Source organism: Hipposideros armiger, unplaced genomic scaffold (assembly GCF_001890085.2).
Source record: "Hipposideros armiger isolate ML-2016 unplaced genomic scaffold, ASM189008v1 scaffold_101, whole genome shotgun sequence".
Lineage (NCBI taxonomy): Eukaryota > Metazoa > Chordata > Mammalia > Chiroptera > Hipposideridae > Hipposideros > Hipposideros armiger.
Window position 1 is genome coordinate 2,916,797 of NW_017731451.1, and position 13,158 is coordinate 2,929,954.

The 13,158-nt window shown below is 41.5% G+C and overlaps 1 protein-coding gene across 1 annotated transcript; it reads right to left on the reverse strand.

The window, feature by feature from the left end:
• Positions 1 to 28: 28 nt before the first annotated feature.
• SLC60A2 (solute carrier family 60 member 2) lies at positions 29 to 11,100 on the reverse strand. Its single transcript, XM_019646351.1, is given in 6 exon segments — positions 29 to 5,023; positions 5,025 to 5,061; positions 5,063 to 6,239; positions 7,569 to 7,685; positions 8,870 to 9,038; positions 10,730 to 11,100. Coding segments are annotated over 6 exon segments (1,830 nt in total). The 5' UTR covers positions 10,901 to 11,100; the 3' UTR covers positions 29 to 4,864.
• Between the last annotated feature and the right edge of the window lie 2,058 nt (positions 11,101 to 13,158).

Consider the following 13,158-nt stretch of genomic DNA (forward strand, 5'->3'; position numbering starts at 1 on the left):
AAAAAAAAAAAAAAAAAAAAAAGCCAACTGGCCAAAGAGCATTAAGGGAAAGGGCTCAAATCCCTGACAGCCAAAGTCACCAGCCTCCGTTTGCTTCCTTTACACACAAGGCAGGCCAAAACTTTTGCTTTTAGATCACTAAACACCACAGTCTACCATCACAACCCATAACACCAGGCATTTCTTAAGTGCCATGATAATTTATATTGAGCTATTTGACAAGGTATCTATCACCACCTTTCTGACTCCAGATAGGTATTAATTTCCAGCACAACAGGAAATAAAGCCTCCCTGGAAACATCTTATGTGATTGTTTACCATCTTGTTTCTCCCACTAGACAAGTGCTATTCAATATGGCAGCCAACAGCCATACGTAGATAAATTTATATTCAAATATTCATTTTCTTTGTCATATTAGCCCCATTTTAAGGGCTCAATTCACCAGATGTGGCCAGTGGCTACTGGGCAATGCAGAGAGAGAGCATTTCCATCATCATGGGACGTTCCACTGCACAGTTCTGGAACATGCTGGAGGGTAAGTCCCATGAAGGCAGGAACCTCCTGATCTTTTCACCAGTGTCCACCTAGCACCTCCCACAGAAACTGCAAGACAGGAAACAATCAACAAATGTGAAATAAATATTTAACAGCCAACATGCTAAATGGAGAGGACTGAAGAGAACGCAGAATAGAGTCCTGGCGTGTGAGTGAGAGGAGTGGGTGCACAGTTGCTTCGGATTCCCAAAGATTTGGGTCAGGTTTATAATAGAAACGTTAAAATAAAACCAACCAAATTCCCAAAAGTACTAAAGAATTCAACACTCCCCAACAGTGGACCTTACTACCCAAAGTGTGGTCAGTCCATGGGCCAGCAGCACCCCATTACCTAGGAGCTCTAGAAATGCAGAACTCAGCCTCTACCCCCGTCCTACTGAATTAGAATCCATGTTAACAAGCAGTTCTAATGCACATTAAAGCATGAGAAGCACCATCTAGCTCTTACCCTACTGAGCAAGTACCCCTCGCTTAGCGAATTTTAGTAAAATACTACACAACTGCATGTAAACCTACAACCATCTCAATAAAGGAACATTTCTCACAAACTTTGAATCATACTTAAACTTTTTTTAATCCCTTCCCTACCACCTCTAACCCCACTGCACCCCCACAGAATCAGAAAATATCCAACACACATAACATCTATGGGTTCACATGTGCACATACACACATGCTCATAACACTATGAACAAAACAAGTGGCATTAAACATAGACAGAGGGCAGCCCAGAAGAATATGTCTACTTTCATTAGGAATTTTAAGCTCTATTTTACTAATAACTATTAAGTGGCAAGATTGAGTGATAACACTGCTATGGTAAACCCAAAGTTCTGGTTATGAGAAAGCAATCCTGATTACACAATGAATCTACCTGAAAAAGAAATCATTTTACATGTAATCTGGGTCTCACACGTTTTTCAGGACTGTGTTACTACACTGGACATCTCCCAATTACATTTTCTAAAAAAGAAACTATAGTTCAAACTAAACTAATAACCTGTCCAGCAAGTATAGTGTTAATGTACCCTAGACACAAAATGCAAGTTGTTTCTGATACTTCATCTGGTAGGAGGAAATTTTTTTTACCCCTTTACCCTTTACTTAGGAAATTAAAATGAAGAGAAATCTAAGAACTTTTCTGGGTGTTTAGGATTATGAATTACTTATACTTGTTCCTTATATTTTTATGTACTTCCCTAATCTTCTACCACTCTACCATGACCTTTTTTAAACACCTTCATTAAAATAAAAACTGATTTTTAAAACAGATTTTTCTTTAAAAAACAACAGAGTAACTGAAAAATGCTCTCAAAGTGTTTTTGCACTTTACTATGAAAATGCATTTACATTGAAATTTATCTGTTTGCTTCATATTCAGCTGCATTTGCACAGGTTAAAAGCACAGTTGTAAAACAAAATGTCAAGAAAAAAATAGTGTAACTCTGAGGGAACCCACACATAAAGAAGATTCTCCCCTTTCAGGTTTGTTGGCCTGGCCTACGGGGAGCCTTCCATCCCACACAAGTACACTCAATGGGCTGTGCCTATAACCACTGTCAGTGACTGCTGAAGGGCTTTTCCCCCCAGCTCAAACTTTTTAGCTCTCTTGAACCTTGATTTTGCAGGTCCCTGAGTGTAGGAGACACCCTAAGACACCCCAATGAATCACATCTCTGCATTGGCCTCTCCCCTTGAGTGTGGGCAGAACCGGTGACTTTTTTCCAGCTAACAGAATATGGCAACGGTAAATGCCGCTCCTGTGTTTACATTGTGTATATAGCCTCTAGCTTACCAGACTCAGGCAAGATTTTCCTGCCAGCTCTGAAGAGTTAAGCTGCCAGGTGTGAGAGGGTCTATGAGAGGGCCACATGGCAAGGAACTGTGGGAGGTCCTAGGAATTGAGACTGGTGCCAGGTGACAGCCAGCAAAACGTGGGGACCTCAGTCTAGCACAGCAAGGAACTGAATACTGTAACAACCACTGACAGTATTGGGGCTAGAAGCGAGCCCCAAGCTCCAGAAAGGAGCACAGGTCTCCCCAACAGCTTGACTGCAGCCCTGTGAGCCCCTGAGCAGAGACCCAGCGAAGTTGTGCCCAGATTCCTGACCCAAGGAAGCTGTGAAATAAAAGTCTGTTATTTTACGCTGCTAAATTTGTAATCATTTGTTACACAGTAATAAGAAAACTTCTGTATTGGTTACTTGTATAGCAGCAGACACTTAAGAACTGATTATTAGGATGAATGCTAATTCTTGGAATTGTACTAAGTCTTATCCTTCCAATATGGAAATACATGATCAAACCTGAACAATGCCTATAATCTCATATGGCCATTCATATTTTGGTGTGCAGAACGCAAGTGGATTTTCCAGTGTAGATTTCCAAATTCTGTTATGTTCTTATTACCAGCCTTCTCTCCCTGAGCTGCATCTTCTACCCCTACATGTAGATGCTACAGGGAGAATCCCTGTTCTAGCAAGCCTCCCAGCTGCCAAATACTGCTACTGCCTCAATTCCAACAACCTGAGGAAAGTAATAAATAAAAGTAGAGGTAATCTCCAAGTTCTGGCCAACAGAAAAATACAGTATAAAAGGAGCAAGAAGAATAGGCTTCTTCCTGTTAATTTCTCCACCAGCCCTGCCCAAAACTGTTAGATTATTAATATGAACCAATATTGTGGCAGGTATATAAGGTGAACAGGCAGTGGTCAAGAAAGATGCTGTATCTCGCTTAAGAAAAAACAAAGGCAAATTTCTAGAAATTAGATAAGAGAAAGCAGACATGCAATCAGGTAGAAATTAGATGTTATTCAGCATCAAACCTGGTCAAGAAAAGTAGAGAAAACCTGTCATCAGTGCTAGTCATTTATCAGAGGATAGCACACACCAGCCTTGCCATGCTCAGATGAAGTGCCCTTTACAATCCCTGACTCCTAGGCCACCAAGCCACTTTCTAATCATTACTTTGGTTTCCCAGGTATTTCAAGCTCAGGAAGGAGCCCTGGATGGGTGATACGAGTATTCCAGTCCCTGGAAAAAAGACTATGCCTCCTTGTAAGTGAAACTAGCAATCTGGTTTACAGTGCTTAAAGTGTGATTAACAACCAGACTCAGTGAGGAGCAAATCCTGGGAGAGCAAGGCTCAGACCCAGGCTCTGTTACTGAGGCAAGCAGAGGACCTCAGGAAACCTCATCCACAGCCCTAGTGCCTATGGAGTAACTCGAAAACAGCTTTTGAAGTCGGGACATAGCATCTCCAAATCCCAGGTGAACACAGAGAAAGTTAGCACATAAAAATAACTTTTCCTTTTTAAAATATCTGTAAAAATAATCTCCATAATTGAATGAATTACTGTATTTCACTAAATCTAAGATACTGATTGTAAAAATGCAACATTACATATGTATATGGAAAAAACTGTCAATTAAATTTTGTCACAATGTTAAATGATTGATTTTTAAGACATATCCTGATTTCAGAAATGTTAAAAATATGAGAAAAGGTGCATCTTAGAATCAATAAAATACAGTACTAAAATGTATTCTTCAGGTAATTATTCAAATAAAGTATTAAACATCAAGTCTCTTAAATTGACATGTATTCAAAATCAGTAGCACATTCTTAAAGCTATGAATTGTTTCATTTCTCATTTGATATGAAGAATGGGGTGACATACTAATTTCTAGCAGACATCTTACACAAACTTTAAAACTTATGGATTCCTAGTTTGAAAATCATCTCATTTTCACTTATTGCATCACAGGTCAGGAGGTGAGATAAACGAGAGCTGTGTAAGTTAAGTGACTACGTGCAGGGCCAGAAGGCTAGTGGCATCAACCAAGGTGTGAGCCAGGTCTCTAGGGCCCTGCTGTGTCCTCTTCACAAAAATCAGAAATCAAATGAGGCATTAGCGTTCTTTGGACCAATGCTACACACAGGGTAAAGCAATTAATAAAAATCTGTCTATTTTCAAAGATGCTCTTTTATGAAATGACTCTCATCAGCTTCCTTGGTAGAATACTGATGACTGGTTGGTTGTTCAGCTAATGGATTCAACTAGATGGTTTCATTCTGTTAAGACAGTACCCAGGGCCGGCCGAGTGGCGCGATTGTTAAGAACTGGCTTGAGACAGTACCCAGCTCCTCAAAAACAAATGCTTTCTTTGCATGCTGACAGGTGAAGGCCATAAAACGTTACCTAATCAGCCACATGCCCAACACTAGCCTCACAACCAGATCCTGCTGTATGAGACCACTGGTTCTTTATGCAAGACTCTGAGAATTACAAAACATTTCAAAACTTTTTAGCATTTGCTATACTCTGACCTAGAAATTTTGATCTCCAAAGCATGCTGAAAATCTGCTAATGCTCCCCTCTGACTGGCCTCTTTAGAGCTGGCAATTATTTCAAGGAAGTCAGTAAATAATCCATCTTCTCTGTTAGTCCCTTTTGTCCTGGTTTCTCACAAGGTGATTCACAGGGGACTTGCCAGTATTAACCAGAGGACTCAAACACTAATGCATTTGAGTGGAATTGGTTGGAGACTTCTGCTGTGGGCTCCATCAAAATATTTCTAGATGTCTCTATTACAGAATTCCTCATTATATCATTCATCTCAATCACTTCGAAATCCATTTCATTCCATTTTTCTGCATCTTCTTCTTCATTCCCTTCCTAATAGTCATTTAGCCCAGAGCTAGAGAGCAAAGCTTTCTGGTCCTCACTTTTTCTGTGTTCTTTTTGCTGACGACGAAGAGGTGAGGTGGCTAATTTATACATCACAGGAAATAAAACAGCAGTGGCTACTGCTGCCCCCAAAGAGGTGTACAAAACCACAGGTAAATCAGGATATTTTCCTTGAAGAATTCCAATTATTGCAGGAATAGCCATTTCTCCCAGGGCAGCGCCAACTACAAAAAATGCTGCGGCTTTCCCATGAATGGTTGTGTACTGCTCAATCCAAGAAATACCACTGGGAAACGTGGTTGCCATTGAGGCCCCATACACTGAAGTTGCTATCCACAGACAAGTTGGGTTCTTGTTAAAAAGCACCAGAAATAAAGATGACGCCAGGCTGCCAATGTTGCTCAACACAATCAGGGTTCCAGGTTGTAAACATGTAGCAAAAAAGATTGCCAGGCCTCTGAGGGCTGCAAAGGTCCCCCAGAAGATGGAGTTCAACCCAGCTGCTTCACTTTCGGTCATGCCGGCATGGGTGGTTGCAAATGAGAAAACGTAAGAGCCATAGGTTACCTCAGCTCCAACATAAAAAAAGAAGAACAGAAAAAGGAGACAAAGAAGGGCATTGTGATATTTAGCTCTTCGAAACCTCTGAGCAGATGCTTTTTCTTTTTCCTGCCTTGAGCTTTTGTTTAAAAACAGAGCAAAAAGACAGACAGAAACTACAAAAATATAAGTACCGATAATACAATAAGCCCACAGTAAATTCATATTGTCAGGTACTCCAAACAGAGATTCTGAGTCAGCTTCAGATGACTGGTTGATGACAGAATGGTTCAAGTCAGCCCGTGTGTGGTTTTCAGCAGACACCGTTGTGCCCAATGCCAATTTAGCCAGCAGTGGAGCCAAAAAGGCACCCAGGGCAAAACTGAAGTGTAAGGCCTGCATATGTGGGGCTCCTCTGTCACCCCAAATAGCCAAGATTAAGACGTTACCACCTACCAATGAAAGACAGGGAAAATTGTTTAATCATAATAACTTAGGGAAAAAAATTCATTACTATCAGAAAGATGAGTCTATTTTACATGGCACAAGGATTATAATATTCTAAGTTATCAAATGTTGCAATTAAGTCAATTCTATGATTAAGGAACCCACCACTACCACCGGAGAACTCTAAGCATTGTAACCTCAAATACTCACAAAAGGAATTCTACAAGCTAGTAAACCACTATGTCCTCGAACTAGACACATTCACCCAAGGCTTTTATAATACAGTTCTAATACGGGGCTGGAGGTGAGGGGGTATTTATATATTTATTTATCCGTAACTATTTTAAATATATATTACCATCAGATAGTGGCCAAATTACCAAATCTTTCTGTGCTTGCAACTGGTAGCCATTTGAGAAAAATTATTTATGTATACAGCAGATGCAAAACCCACGCTCAGGAATGTGAGCACCACAGGACTCTGCTGCGCCCATTACAGGAAACGAGGGCATGTCTAGCCTCTGCACTTACACTATCTGCACACCTGCAAGGTGAAGGGCAAGAAGCATCAAGTCTTGGGCTTTCTTTCTTTTTTCCTTTTTAACATATTTGCAGATAAACATACAATTTTACCTTGTAATTTCACAACCAAACTAAGCCTAAACTATAAAATATTTCCCCGACTTATCAAATAATAGGAGAACAGGGAAGAGGGGGACAAAACTGGATTTGGGGTGAACAAATGTCATGTATGTTACTTAGTAGGTTTCAAAATATATCAAGATACATGGAGAAGATCTCCTGCAGGAGGGCAGGAACTTTTGAAAGAAAAGGAAGAGAAGGAACATAATATACAGCACAGTTTTCTCTTAGCTCAAAAGGCAGGGTGCATCCCCAATAAAAAATCTTTAAAAAAAGGCAGAGTGCATCTTAAATTGAACAGCTGCTTCTATGATTCCTCAGCCAAATAACAGTTCCAAGCTTGGCTTAACCTATTAACTCAATCATCAATTCTTCCCACATGATGATGATAAAGTTCCATCCTGAAACGAAAGCCCATTCACCTGCACTGTAATTCCCCCATGGGCACTTCCCTGCTTGGATACTATAAATCAACAATCTCTCCTGGAACAAAATTCTTTAAATTCACTCTGTGGCTACTCAACAACAGGTACTCTACTTGACAAAGGGTAGCTGCCAGAAGGGTGGTTCTGACTGGGTGACCCATAACCAACTCAGTAGGTCAGTGGATGCAAGTGACAATATCATCTGCTCTACTGTTTTCTAGCAGAAAAGTCCCTACTCCCAGAGATGACACTGAAAGGCTCACTAACCTGTATCCATAATGCCAATTGAAACACCAAAGATGGACATCATGACAGTCAGTAACACTGCTGTCTTACAAAATGGAACAAGATAAAGACCAATTGTGGTAGCCAACAATGACACCCCTGAGAAGAAAGGTAAAAGTCAGCTGTAAGAAACAGAATTCGTGCAGAGTCATGGATCAAGTCAACATCATTAAAACTCCCAAAAAATGCAAAACAGGTCACATTAAAACTGAGTAATAATCAGTAAATGACAGAGTCAGCTTCTACAAATGGTTATTTCATTTAAAAGCTTTTATAATCTTTATGGACTACAAAAGTTATTCTAATATGAATACATTTATAGCACTGCTAACAATCGAACTATAAATTATATCACAAGGCAAAGTTTTATACCAAAACAGACAGCTCAAAATTATTTATTTAAATGTTTCATATTTAAGAACCTAAATAGATTTTAGACATGAAGCAAAAAATAAAGACAAAAAAAAATGCAATTATTACAGTATAATAGTTTGTAGTACAAATGTATTAAATAAGTTAGTTTGGGGCATAGGGAGGGAAATGAAAGAAATATATTCTTTTAACCTATTTTGGAAATCAGAGGATTATTTATTTATTTATTCATCAGCAATAGTAAATTATTCTCCTGACTTCCAAAGCAGTTTTATCACATTCATCCAAACTTTCTTTCAACATGTCAATTTATTTTCTAAAAAGTAAAGCTTTGCCATCTATTGGGTTGTTGAAAAAGTCATGACGTATTTTTCTCTGTTTTTCATTGCAAAAATGCATCATGACTTTTCCGACAACCCAATATTTCAAGGGTGAGGTAGAAAGATCTGGGTCATCACTGACATGGGACAGCAGGGACAAAAATTTAGCCTATGTCATTTCAATACCCCCACCCTTCATTTTCAGTCCAGGGTTTAGCTTAGGCAGGTTCAAGGACTTTATTTTGACCTATGGTGACCCCAGATCTGCCCTAAACTCTGACAAGCAGCGCTCTTTGGACAATTAGTATGCGATTCAGGGGAGGTGCCCAAGTTACAGTGACAGCAGGGAAGGCTAAGGATCGCTAGTACACTTTAGGACTAATCTAAATTTCCAGAGCACCCCAACAGAGATTCCCTGGAACTGCCAATACCAAGATGAAAGCAGACACCAGGGAAACCTGACTTCCATTTAGGACACCTAACACTATCCAATTAAGCTGTCAACCATTCTGCAAGCTACTGTTTCATATTTAAAAACAAATTATAAATTCCTTAAAAGTCATAAAGAAGGTAAAAGTGGTGTTTACTTACCCAAAAGTAGAAAATGGTTCATAATGTCAAAAAGAATTCCACCAATCACAGAGCCACTCAAATATCCAAAGGCACGGCCCACAAAAATCAGAGAAAGACTGCTGATATTGCTGTTCACATTCGTTGCCAAATCTTGAAATGTGGGTCCCAGTATAGCGACACTCAATCCCTTAAAATTTAAAAGACAGAAGGATTTATTTACAATCATTAAAATAATGTCTATCTATGTGGTAGCTTTTTTTACTATTAAAAAGGAATGAGGGGACTCCAATGTAATGTAGGGGAGTACTTTAAGTTCCAGTCAGGAAAAATTCACGATGACCATGTTAGTACTGCTAGAGTTATAGACTCCTATTTCTGGTGTGCCACCTCCTACTGTTCTAGTTTTGACAACTCTCAATGTTTAAAAAATTATTTAATTCTTTTGGCTTTTTGCTACAATTGCTTCCTTTTTTAGCAATACCGTAAAAGACTATTTTGTATTAACAGTTGGTAAAATGGAACATTAAAATAATTTTTGAAAGTTTTGTATATCTTTAAATATACTACATTCACAAATAACACAAGAATTTAGATGTTAAAAATTTTAATTATCAAAAGTATTTCTGGATGCACATGGGGTTCTTCCTCTGAATTACACATATAAAACACACAGGAGATAAACCATGTAAAAGTTTCTAAATCCACGTTTCTCTTCAAAGACCCCAAGCCCTCAGAAGTACAGTCTGTAAGGCTTTCTTAGAAAATATTACGCACACATGTATACAGTGACTTTAAAAATAAAATTTTACTCCAAGACAATGTAGTTAGGAAGAATTAGAGTTACAGCTGGCTTTCAGAGGAAATTGGTTGGATACTTTAAAAATGTTTCTAATTGGTCTGCATTTCAAGAATAATTTATTCTAATTGCACTGCTCTGCTCTAAACGCTGGGGTGCGCCCCCTGCCCAAGCTGGAGCAGTCTCTAAGGGCAGGCCTGGGCACAGGCGCGGAGCACGCACTGTGGAAGGAAGGCTGAGCTTCAGCTATAATCAAATTAGTTGCTGCCTTCAAAGCACTTACAACAGGACCCGGCACACACAGTCAGGGTTAGGGTTCACCAAGCATCTGCAATAATTTTTCTTTTTCAAATAAAAAATATTCTAAGAATCAGTTGTGGCTCAGAGAAACACGCCACATGAACAGAAGTTACTCTCCTCAGAGGACTCACCCTCCCAACTCCCCAGGATTTCAATATTCAAGACAAGTGATAAGGCAGAGGTTTCCAGAAATAAGGGAATAGCAAGGCCAAATGGTTTGGCAAAAGGCACTTTTAGCCTTCCAGTTTGCTCTAGGAAAAACACTGAAGGAGCTGAAGGTGTGTTTTTGGTAGGATTGTGGGCAGAATAAGAGATATTATTCCTGGCTCTACCACTTAACGAGCTGTGTCATCCAGAAAAGTCACTTTCCCTCTCTGACTCTATTTCCCTATCTGCAAAAATAAGGGGTTGCATGAATTTTGGTGAGACGAGGAAGAGGAAATCCCAGAAAAACAACTTTGTGTAAATAATTTGGGGGTTGGGTGGGAGCGGGTGGGGGCTATAGACCTGACAACACCTTTTGTCATCACCCCACCCCATGGAGGAGAGGTAGGAAGGTTTGCTGGAGCTGGGAAATATATTAGGAAAATCAATTTCGCACGTGACAATATCCCTCCCAGGTTAAAACTGTGACCATTTCCCAGATTGCGAAACTGAGGCTCGGGCCAATTAACGCGCCTCAGGTCACACAGTTTGCAACTAGGGGAGGCGAGACTCGCATGGTTCTCTACAGGACGCCTGCTCACGCCCCGGCCTGGGAGGGGTCCAGCCCCGGTTCTCACCAGCCCCAGAAAGGAGGCACACAGGATCACGGTGATGAACCAGTGCAGTAGACTCCCAGCCTCGCCGCTCCGCCGGGAGACCGCCACCGCCTCCGGCTCATTCTCTGCCGGGGACTCGGCCTGGAGGAGCCCCTGACCGGCAGCCGGAGTCCCGGCCTCACGGAGTTCCATTTCCACCTCCAGCTCGGCGGCTCGGAAGAAGCGGTCTTGCTGCCGCCCGGCTTCTCAGCGGAGCCTCCGAAGCTCCGAACCAAGTCCTGGCTCCGCGCCTCCTCCAGACCTGGCCGTCCCGGCTGGCGCCACCTCCTCGTGGGCGGCCCCTAGTGAAGGCCGGGAAGTCGAACTTTGGAAGACGCCAGGTTATTGCAGGCGGCAGACGCACGCCCTCCTGCGCGCACAGCGCCTGCGCAGGTCACGTGGCGGAAATGTGGTCTCTTGCCAACCAAGGCCTCGCCACAAACCGGAAGTTGATGTGGTTGCCTAGGAGACTGGACGCCGTGCTCTGACGTCAGCATCACACTTAGTTAAGCGCACAGAGGCCCGCAGGCTGGCGCCCCGTGGCGGAGCGAGCTGGAGCTGCAGCCTAGGATCCGATGACTCACTAGGTGAGCTGCGGCCGAACCGTTATGAAGAAATACGGGCCAAGAATTGCAAGGTACGGCTTCGCGTCCGCTCCCCGGGTCTTTGTGGGGAGCAAAGGGAGTCCCTTATATAACTTTCTAAAATTCCTGCCCTCACTCTTTCGAGATCTGTCGTCTATTGATCTGTCGTTCATCTGTCGCTTAACATTTGTTGAACCTCACATGTAAGCTTTCACGTGTACTCTCTCCTTTATTCGTCATAACAGCACTGTAAATTCCATGTCATCCTCGTTTTACAGATAAGGGGATAGAGATAAGTCATAGAGAATAAGTAGCAGTTTGCCCAAGGTCAGGCAGCAAATCAGTGGCTGTACGTGAGCACTATACCAGTAACTCCAGGAAAAAAATCTGGAACCAAAGCTGCGGCTTCACGCACACTCCCTTCCTAATCCCTGCGAATAATTCCATTGTTGTAGGGAAGTGGAGCAGGGCATCGATTTACAGAATCCCTGAGTAAAGTTATGCCAGCAGAGAAGGAAAGGCCTTCTTTATCCGACTCCAGCTTTTTGTTTCCTTTTGCTCTTTGACCAAACAGACCACAGCCTCAAAATGTATAAACATTTTCCTTTGTCGTCTATCTGAAATGTTCTTTTCCATCTGATTCTCTCTCATCCATTTAGGCTCCCACATTATAAACCTGAGTCTCATTATCATTTCCCTTGCCCCATCTCTCCAGCCCATCACTTGGTCTTTAATCCTTTCACAATTTACCTGAGAAAGTAGAATTCTATGATTTAAGGAAATCTGTTTTAGATTTCAGTCAGAAAAGATCTCTTTGAGAAAAGTTTGATGTGGTTAAAACAAAAGAGAATGGAAGATGATATGCGAGAGGTAGGTTAGGTCCTGATTGTAAAGGGCGTCATATGCCATACAATGGAGTTTGGACTTGAGCAACACACTTCTACTGGCACACTTAGATTTAATAAAATCAAAAATATTTTGTAGGAATTCAAGCTTCACAATATTTCATCCTTATCACCTGAAACTGAACTCATCTTTTTCCAGTAAATCTGCTCCTACTCTGATATTCCATGCTGGTACCAGTCATCTCTATAAGGAATCTGAGGTCCTGTCTTGATGCTTCCTTCTTTCTCTCCTTAGTTTATCACCAAGTCCTGCCAATTTTACTTCCACAGATACTTCTAAAATCAGACCTCTAGTCTATACTATTATCATAACCTACTTTTAAAACTTTCACCCATAAGTATCCAACCGAAATGCAAATCTGCTACATAAAACCTTTCAATTCCCTGAGAATAAAATCCAACTTCATCTTCTGCTTCCCACCTCTCTAGCTTCATCTCTTGTTATCCCTATCTCATTATTTACATTCTAAAATCAAAATTGCTACTACTTCTTTACATACCACATGTTATTTCTCACTTCTTTTTCTGTTATTTCTCACTTACCTTTGATCATATTGTCCCCTGTTAAAAATGCCTCCTTTCAGGCTGGCTGAGTGGCGCATTGGTTAGGAGTTGACTTGGGAAGCCAGCTCTGAGCAGCAGTGCCCCAGTTCGGATCCCACATGAGGGCCAGTGACAGCTAAGATGGTGAACAACAGCTTGACCTGGAGCTGGGCTGCTGTGAGTCGCTGGCGACGGCGTAGGCTGCAGTGGGGCTGGCCGGCAGCCATCGTGAGCTTTCGTGAGCTGCTGTGAGCCGCCCGCCGTAAGCGGCCGTCCAATGGCCAGTGAGTGACTGCCTCACCCAGGAAGAGCGCAATGATAATACCAACATGGGCCAGTGAAGCGACGTCCTCCACAACTAAACTGAAGAACAAAAGGA